The 9,921-nt window shown below is 36.1% G+C and overlaps 1 protein-coding gene across 1 annotated transcript; it reads left to right on the top strand.

Annotated features, from left to right (window-relative positions):
• Positions 1-8,909: 8,909 nt before the first annotated feature.
• LOC117274447 (secreted RxLR effector protein 78-like) lies at positions 8,910-9,413 on the top strand. Its single transcript, XM_033653733.1, has one exon. It carries the CDS (start codon positions 8,910-8,912, stop codon positions 9,411-9,413), a length of 504 nt encoding a protein of 167 aa, XP_033509624.1.
• Positions 9,414-9,921: the final 508 nt, after the last annotated feature.

Here is a 9,921-nt window from a genome sequence, read left to right as displayed (position 1 = left end):
TCATACAATCTTGTCCAAATGATCAAACTATTAAAAAACAACAAAACCAAAAATCGAATATCAAATCGATCTCTTAACTTCCAAACTTTCCAACTTCGTCAAAAGCATCCGAATCGCACTTAGACATTTTGTATTACAACCAAAAATTTCATACAAGTTCATTCAACTAAATGAATCTATCCAAAGTCCCAAAACACCAATAAAAGCCCGATAACCACAAAGTCAGCCACCGGTAAAGCCTACGAACTATCCAAATTTTCAAATTGCACATTTTCGGCTAATGGAGTCAAAATCTTTTAGGTATATACAAAATCAAATTCGAACATACTCCTAGGTCCAATATCATCACGTGAACCTATTGAAATCATCAAATCTCGATTCCGAGGTCGTTTAGTCAAAAGTCAAACATTGGTCAACTCTTATAAATTAAGTTTTCCAAAATAAAACTAAGTGTTCCAGTTCGTTCTTAAACCTTCACGAAACCAAACCAACCATCCCCGCAAGTTCTAAAATATAATTTTTTTTTACCAAAAGCATCAAATAGGGAAACGTGGGTCTACTACACAAAACGGCCAGTCAGGGCGTTACATTCTCCCCATCTTAAATAAATGTTCATCCTCAAACAGGTTTAGAATCATACCTGATGTTGACGATCAAATGTTGCCCTCCTTTTTATTTTATTAATTTAATGTGCTTCCTAATCAATAATAATATAATAAAGTATATTTTTACTACTCATATTATTTTATTCCTAAAACTACCATATATTTTCGTATAATAACAATGAAAATAACTACTAATATTAATTGTATATTTATAATAATAGTAGTAATATAATTTCAGAAGCTATGTTCATAAAATCACCCTTATTTTAAAATTAATTGAATAATTGGCTATTTATGTAATTCCAAAACATATGTATAATTAACTAATCATTCTAAGTATAACATTAGCTTAAAAAAATACATACATGTAGTAGGCCGTTAATAATGTATTTTATTAATTTTTAGTTTTAAGGAAATGTTAATTAAATTAATTTTAATCAAAGAGTGTAAGATGCATAATAGGCTATGCATGCAATTACAACCTTTAATTCTAAATGGCTATGAGCACAATGTTTTCTTCAGCCTTCATACCCTGTCAAGTGGCCCAATTAGTTGGCCCAAACGCCCACCAGACCCGGTCCAAAGACCTTGGACTAGCTCCCCTCTCCTTCTCAGCAATCCATGACACTATTCGTGTGCCAATCCACGCTCGCAACGTCACCTACTCATCCCCATAACAGAAGAAACACACTCAATCCTGTCCGTCGATCCACTCCTCTCTAGATCATTTAATCCAGACCCCCGGTCATTTTTTATCCAACGGTCCCTGGAATTACTTATTTTCTCATAATTTCTCCCTAAATCCCTAGGCGCTGATCAAAGATGATCAACGACTATCTTTTCTTCTTACCCAAATGACCCTTTTAACCTTAGGGCCAAATCCCCAATTCTCATTTGCCTTCAGACCGCCACCCCTATTCCCCATTCACTCTCTCTTCTCTCATCTATTATCCACCAAACCCTAACGGTAACCGGTGGTCCGCCCGTCCCCTATCACTTCTCCACTCTCCCCTATCACCTATCCCTCACCCTTCATCATATCTCTAAGATCAACAGAGATATCAGAGGCTTCGACCATGACCATTTGGTCACCCACGCGAGGAATATAAAGATCCGATAGTCGCAAGGGATTCCCTTGCACAAACTGTTGGATATCCTTCCGCTTCAGTGGCGATGCAGACCTCTTCTGAGCCTAACAACTCTCTTCCCTTTTGACCAAGCTCTCAAGGACGTCTGTAAAGGTAAACTTCTCCCTCAATCTCTCTCCTTCAGTGTCTTTTTTCTCTCAAGTCGTAGAGACCGCCATTATTCAAATCTCGAAACCCTAACTAGATAGTTGAGCCATAAATCCGGATATAAATATCGGAGTTAATGGCCTTCAATAACAAACATTAATCATCTCAATTAATACTAGCAAACTCAACTAACAACAATCTCACAGTTCTAACTTCTTTTCCTTTTTCCTATGCTTTCAATTCCGGTTGGGTCTGAGTTTTGTGTTCGATTTCGTAGACAAATCCCTAACAATCCACTTTGGTCTCCCTAGTTTACTGTTCAATATAAGATCAGTGACTTCTCTTCACTCTCTCTATTCTATTTTTTGCATTCCTAGTAATTTTAATACCATAACTTAATACATGTTTAGTGGACTTGTGACTGGTTGTATTGTGCGTTAGTATTCGATAATATTGACTGTCTGAAGAACTACTTTGTTGAATTTGAGAATTAGGGTAATATCAATAGCATATGTATAATTTCTATCCTTGAGTGATCTGTGTAGATACCATGCCTTAAAACAAATAGATGTTGTGAGAATTATGTTTGGTCCTATCATGTCCTATGTTTTGACACCATGTCTGCTTTCAATTTGTTTCAAGAGGTTCTTTGTTTAGAATTTAGGATTTGATCAGTAGCAGTTATCTACATGTGTATGTTGTCCTTAGAAGTTTATGTAAACGCGATGTCTTAGGGATTTGTATGTTGATATCATACTATCCACTATTTCCCTACTTGTTAGAATTGTGTTGTCTAAGTTTTGAGGCCTCAAGCACTATTCTAATATATCTAAGCATGTGATATGATGGACTGAATAAACTATATGATAGTCAACTTCATGTAAGGTATTAGGATGAGGTATACATCTAGGTTTGCATGCTACAAGTCTATGAATGAATCAATTAATAGTATTGTCACGACCCCAAAATCCCACCGTAGGTAGTCGTGATGGAACCTACATATGATGAGTAGGTAAGCCTAACACATGATGAGTAGGTAAGCCTAACACATGTAGAGAAGTTATAGAATTTAACTAACTTAACTGCAATACATTAGTTAGTAACTGAAACGACATAGCTGAACCCACATCAGTCATACAATCCTAAAACCGGTAGCACAAGGCATAAGCATTTCTAAGAGTAACTAGGAATAACTAGTACATCACTGTCCGAAAATAATTGTAAACCGTGGAAATAATATACAGTAAAGGTTGACTTCGGGGCCTGCGAGCGCGGAGCATGTATACCTTGAAGTCTCTAGCCATAGAGACATAAGTGTTAAACCAACTCGATCAGAAGTACGTGGATCTGCACAAAAATGTGTAGAAGCATAGCATGAGTACACCACAGTGGTACCCAGTAAGTATCAAGCCTAACTTCGGTAGAGTAGTGACGAGGGTATGTCAAGACACCTACCAGACATGTAAACCTGTGTAGGGTATAAGATAAAGTTAACAATGGAAAGAACATCAATGTAAGACCAACAACAGAAAGATCACAAATTTACAACCAAAAGTGAAAATAGTAGAAGTACAAATGGCAACAAGAAATAACTAAGTAATAAATAAATAACATAGTTGGAATACAAATGAAATATGTATGAACTCCAGTAACGAAAAGTGATGAAAACTCAATTAATCGAATTGTTCCTAATGTACACTTTACAAGACGAATTACCTGAGGTACTACTCCTCGTAAGCACAAATCATGAGTCAGAACTTCTAAGTCATACACGTATGGCACCTCGTGCCCACAATAGCAATCACATTCGCACTGCAAAGTCCTCGTGCTACCATGAATATCGTGTTTGTATCAATATCAACTAAGATGATGGAGGGATAAGTATAAACACAAAAACACAATTTCTAACTTGAATGAAACAAAGCGGCAGATGAGATATTAAGTTTATTTTAGGATTCAAATAAAGTAAAATAAAGGAGTGGTTGTGCAAGTAGAGTATCATAAGAGCTTAGTTAATAAATTAATGAGATGAAGTAAAAATATCATATTTAAACAAAGTAAAAACATCAATTAAATTTAATGAGTTAAATATAGAATTTGCTAAAAATAAAACGTGATAACAATTTTTAAGTAAAGTACACCACAATAAGTTAATAAGTAAAATTTGAGAATCTAACTAAAGTAAAAATGTAATAACCATTTGAATTAGTAAAGCACCGAGTGAGATACGAGTTTCATTTTGAAGGACACGCAAGTGAAATACCTTAAGAATTCTTTCATTTAAAACCGCTAAATTACAAACAACTCCATCGGGTATGAGATAATGGCCACATGCACATAAATTTCCCTTGACAATCAATTTATCAAGAAATAACGGGGGCATAAATTGGCATGTTAAAGCAACACAACAAATCACGTAGAGTGCATGATTCACACAAGAAGTCAATATCGTTCCATTACTAGAATACTGACAGTTAGCCAAATACGATCCAAATACAAGTGAAATGATTTAAGAAACAACAATAATTGTTCATCCGGTAAACCGTTCCAACATAAAATGTACAATGAGAATCACAACCGGGAACAACTTTACTATCATAATAATCACAACATATAAATCTGTTGCGGCATGCAACTCGATCCCTCCTATATCATATTATTCATGCTTATCACTCCATATCATTCTTTCCACATAATTTCAATACCGTTGTGGCATGCAACCGCTCCCTAAATAATATGAATTAAGCAAACAAACTACAACCAACTACGACATATCACATAACCAATGCAATAATGAAGCTACAAAAAGAAGTCATAACGGATGAAAAAGTTACACGATGAACACAAAATCAAATAGCAAGAAATGACAATTCATAAATCAAAACATGATTTTCGAGAATCAATTAACGATGAAGGCATATATTCAACAAGTAATTACAATTAACAATTAAAACATATAAGGGTGAACTTGACAATAAACTATAGAACATGTACTAACAACTTCAACTAAAACACGTAAGGGCAAGCCTAACAACAAAAGATATAACATGAAGCGACAACTTCAATTAAATGCATGAAAGAAGCCTAATAGTCTAAACTGGTCGAATGTCATATATAAGCATGTGTACTCACTCGTCACCTCGTACACACGTCTTTCACATAATTCAAATATTATCATCAATCCAAAATATAAGGGATAGTTTTTTCCACACAAAGTTAGGCAAGATACTTACCTTAATTTGGCCAAATCAATACTTAAATTAGCCTTTTATTTACAAATACACCTACGCTCGGCTCAAATCTAGCCAAAAACGGCTTAATAACATAAAACAATGCAAGGGAAAACCATTTCAGTTAATAAAGCTATGAGTTTTATACAGTGCTCCCATGGAACACCCGGTCAGCGGCCAGCCATCCCTACCGGCTGGTCAGCCTCATACCTCCTTCGCCACAACTAATATGACCACAAACAACACACCACAACCCTTAGATTACAGTATAATATTGAAACCATCTATCCAAAACAGTCCCAGGAAGGCGAACCAAAATGCTAATACAACTGTCGAGCCTATCCAGATGCGACGTGCTACTGTTTTACATGGTGAGCCCTTTTTGAAATTTACAGAAGCTGAAGTTGAACGCATGAACGTAATTGAAAGCAATGTGGAATTAAAAGTGAGTGTAATGTTGGTCTTCTTCGAGATCAACATGTCTTAATAAGATTGACGCTATGGGAAGATTTCATATATTTTACATCGAGAAATGTTTACTATGTCAAATTCAATGATGGATATGAGTATCAACTACGACCTCTTATTTATGATGCAAAATTGAAGGCTAGCGAAGAGACACCAAAGACTGTGGAATGGATATATTTTTCATGTTTATTACCTACATTTTTCGCCAAGGAATGTTTGTTCTCTTTAGCTTCAGCAGTGGGAAAACCTTTGCATCTAGACATGGCTACAATAAATAAAACCCAACCTAGTTGTACTAGATTGAAAGTTCTTGTTGATTTCTTAGCTGAGTTGCCAAAGAAAGTACGTATGGACATTGAGAATGATGTTACAGGTGAAACAAGGATGGAATGGGTGAAGATTAATTATGATTTCTTACCTAAATATTGCAAGGAATGTAAAATTCAAGGTCATGATATGTTTGAATACTGGTGATTACATCCATAACTAATGGAGTCTAATGACAAAGGCAGACAGGTGGAACATGCTAATGTAACCGTAACAAAGCAACAGGATATCACTAAGCATGGGAGAAACAAAAGCAAACAACAAGGAACTTTAATGGTTCTGACGAGTAGGAAAGTAGTTGGGAATGTAGGTGCACAATGGAAGGAAGTAAGAGACAAGCGTGGGCAAATCAAAGGCAATGACTCTGTTGTAAATGAACAAAATGGGAAGGAGATTGTTCCACTTGAAAAACCTGTAGATCAAGCGGTTCAAAACAACTAATATATATGCTATATTAGAGGTGGATGATGGGGAGATCTATGAGAACAACCAACTGGCATTAGTGCAGCAAAATTCCATTTAGAAAAGTCTTATTCCTGTAAAAACTGGCAGACTTAGACCAGCAGCAATTGTGTTCACACCTAACTCGTCTAAAATAGAGAGGACTAATCCTTATGGGAAGGGGACAGAAGTTAATTATGGATTACAAAAGGAGACAACAGCTCAATGGGTTAGCAGGACTTTTGTTGGTAATGTTGCAACCAACCAATCCTACCAAGAAGTCCTTTCTCAATCCATTGACACAAATGTATAACCTGGTGCTATCAAGGATAATGGTCGACTACAACTAGATAAATTATGGAGTGATCAAGTTGAAGAAGATTTAGATGAAGGTGAATTGCCAGAAGGTGAAGGGGGTGAGGATGAATCAATAGATGATGAAGAAGAAGATGAGGAGCAAATTGTAAATGAAGAAAAGACAAAGGGGGATCTGAAATCAATGAGCAATCTCATAAAACCAGGGCAAAATGCTAATTTGAGGGGATCATCATATGCACAAGCAAGTAAAACAGTGGCGATTGCGGACACTTTTACGTGTATGCATAAAATTAAAGAAACTCACAATGTGTTGACTACGGTAATGGAGGATCCACATATACTCGGAAGCAATGGATTGCAAAATACAGAGGTGAGTAATACAGGTACAACTAATGATATGAATAAACAGATGCTGGTAAATAATCACAAAGTGCAACATTCAGGGTTGGGTAAGCAACTTCCAGTAATTGAACATAGTGGAAATCCGGTGGATAACAATAGCAGAAATTTTATCCACAACCTTACAAAAAATCAATTGACTACTCAACATGAAACCAAGGGTGATGGAGATAATCTAATAGGGAAAGGAAGAGACCTTGATGAAGAATTGACTGCACAAAATCTTTTAAACATTGCACTACAAAGTGATCTCTCACCTAGACTTCTAGATAATGTCAAGTAAGCTGGCATAGGTAGAAAGAAGCAACTAAAAGAGATTCCTAGTATACCTCCTGGTGGGGTTCAAACGAGAAGGACTTTATCTAAATCCCATGTTTAAAGATGAATGCTTTAATATGGACATAAAAAAAGCCTTTGAAAGTCTTGTCAATATGTATAGGCAACACCATTTCCAGTTTATAGGTATGATGGAACCAATGCAAAATAAGAAAAAACTGGAAAGATATAGGAGAAAACTAGTAATTCTTCAAGCCTTTACTAATGTTTCAAAAAAATATGGGCATTTGTAGATGAAAATCATGAAGTTGAGGAGATTATTAATATGCAGCAGTAGTTAACACTGAAGTTGACAAATATAGGTACCTACAGATCATTTATTGTGAAATTTGTCTATGCAAAATGTGATGCAATTGAGAGAATCGAACTCGGGGATTCACTTTATGCATTAGCTGGGGATATATCTACTCCATGGATTATAGGTGGAGATTTCAATGTTATTTGGGACCAGGAGGAAAAGTTTGGGGGTCTACTTGTGTCAATGAATGAAGTTAATGATTTTAGACATTGTATGCACACTTCCGTGTAACAGATCCTGATTTCAAAGGAGTATTTACACTTGGTGGAATGGGAGAGCTGGGGAAGATTGTATATTCAAAAGGTTGGACAAATAATTTGATAATATAGAGTTCCAGCAAATGTAGCATGCTCTAGAGGTAACACACCTTTCCAAAATTGGATCTGATCACAGTCCCATCTTCCTCTCTTGTAAGCCTAATGCTACTCCCATCAGGAAGGCTTTTAGATTTTTGCACTTCTGGACCAAACATCCATCGTTCAAAGATGTTGTCAAGGAGAATTGGCAAGCAGATTTTGAGGCTAATTCATTCACTATGTTCAACTATAAATTAAAGAAACTGAAGAAAGCTCTATCATTATGGAGCAAATCAACATATGGGGATATCTTTCAAATCATAGCGATCTTAGAGGGGGTCGTTGTAATAAATGGATCACAGTTTGAATTGAATCCTACGCAATAGAATTGCGAGAGACTTCAAAATATTCAGGCTGAACTTATCAAATATCTAAGCAGTGGAGGAACTGTTTTGGCAACAAAAGTCTGGAATGAAATGGTTCCAGGATGGTGATCGTAATACAAAGTTCTTTTATGCACATGTGAATTGAAGGAGGAAAAGACTACAACTTAACAAGATTCAAAACAATACTGGACAGTGGCTTGAAGGGAATGAGGATATGTCAAGGGAGGCTATGACATTCTTCGAGGCTCAATTCAAAGAAGAAATAATTACAACATATTGTTCGATCATTAATCATGTTCCTAAGATGGTGAATCAAGAACAGAACCAAGAACTAATGAAGCAACCTATGAGTGAAGAGGTCAAGCAGGCTGTATTTGGATTAAATGGGGAAAGTGCAGGAGGTCCAGATGCCTTCTCAGGCATCTTCTTTCAATTCTGTTGGGACATCATTGGAGATAATACAGTCGACATGGTGAACGCCTTTTTCAATGGACAACAACTACCTAAATTTGTGACTCACACATATTTGATACTACTGCCAAAGAAAAAGGAAGTCAATCCTTTTCAGACATGAGACCAATAATCCTCAGCAATTCCATCAACAAAGTTTTCTCCAGAGTTATTCATAAAAGATTAGTAAGTTATCTTCCTAACCTTACTTTAGATGAGCAAGATGGCTTTGTAAAAGGAAGAAGCATTGTGGAGAATATTTTATCGACACGTGAGATAATTAAAGATATTAGACTGAGAACTAAGGCAGGACCAAATGTGGTGATCAAGATCGATATGGTAAAAGCATATGACATGCTATCTCGGTTATTTATGACTAAGGTATTGGGGAGAATGGGCTTCAGTGAGAGATTTATTGGCATTGTGTATGGGATCATATCAAACAACTGGTATTCAGTGTTACTAAATGGACAACCATATGGTTTCTTCAAATCAACAAGAGGGGTAAAACAAGGAGATCCGCTATCTCCAACACTATTCATTCTTGCAGCTGAAGCATTGTCAAGGGGCTTAAATGCACTTCACATGAATTTGTACTTCAGTGGTTTTGGATTACCAAATTAGAGTCCTAAGATCAATCATCTAGCATATACGGACGATACTATCATTTTTTCATCTTCAGATGAAACTTCATTACAATTAGTAATGGAAGTTTTGACTGCATATGAAATAACATAGGGACAGCTGATTAATAAATCCAAGTCAACCATCTATATGCACCATTATTCTACTTCTCAGGTGGTGAACAAAGTAGAAAGGATCACAGGTATTTCAAAGCAGGAGATCTCTTTTACCTATATGGGTTGTCCAATCTTTTATGCTAGAAGAAGAATGGATTATTACAGTGGCCTCATCACTAAGGTAATGGATAAATTACAAGCTTGGAAGGGAAAGTTATTATCCATTGGAGGTAGAGCTATTCTAATTTTTCATGTCCTCCAAAGTATGCCTATCCATCTACTGTCAGCGGTGAATCCTCCCCATTGTGTTATCAACAGATTACATAAGATATTTGCTCAGTTCTTTTGGAATAATACATTGGGTAGAAAGAGTAGGCATTGGGCATCGCAGA

The sequence above is a fragment of the Nicotiana tomentosiformis genome, chromosome 9, assembly GCF_000390325.3.
Source record: "Nicotiana tomentosiformis chromosome 9, ASM39032v3, whole genome shotgun sequence".
Taxonomy (NCBI): Eukaryota; Viridiplantae; Streptophyta; class Magnoliopsida; order Solanales; family Solanaceae; genus Nicotiana; species Nicotiana tomentosiformis.
Note: the sequence above shows the minus strand (reverse complement) of the source record. Positions and strands in the feature narration are given on the sequence as shown.

Excerpts from the sequence above, each read along its gene's own strand:
- LOC117274447 (XM_033653733.1), top strand. The coding sequence starts at position 8,910 with ATGAGACCAATAATCCTCAGCAATTCCATCAACAAAGTTTTCTCCAGA.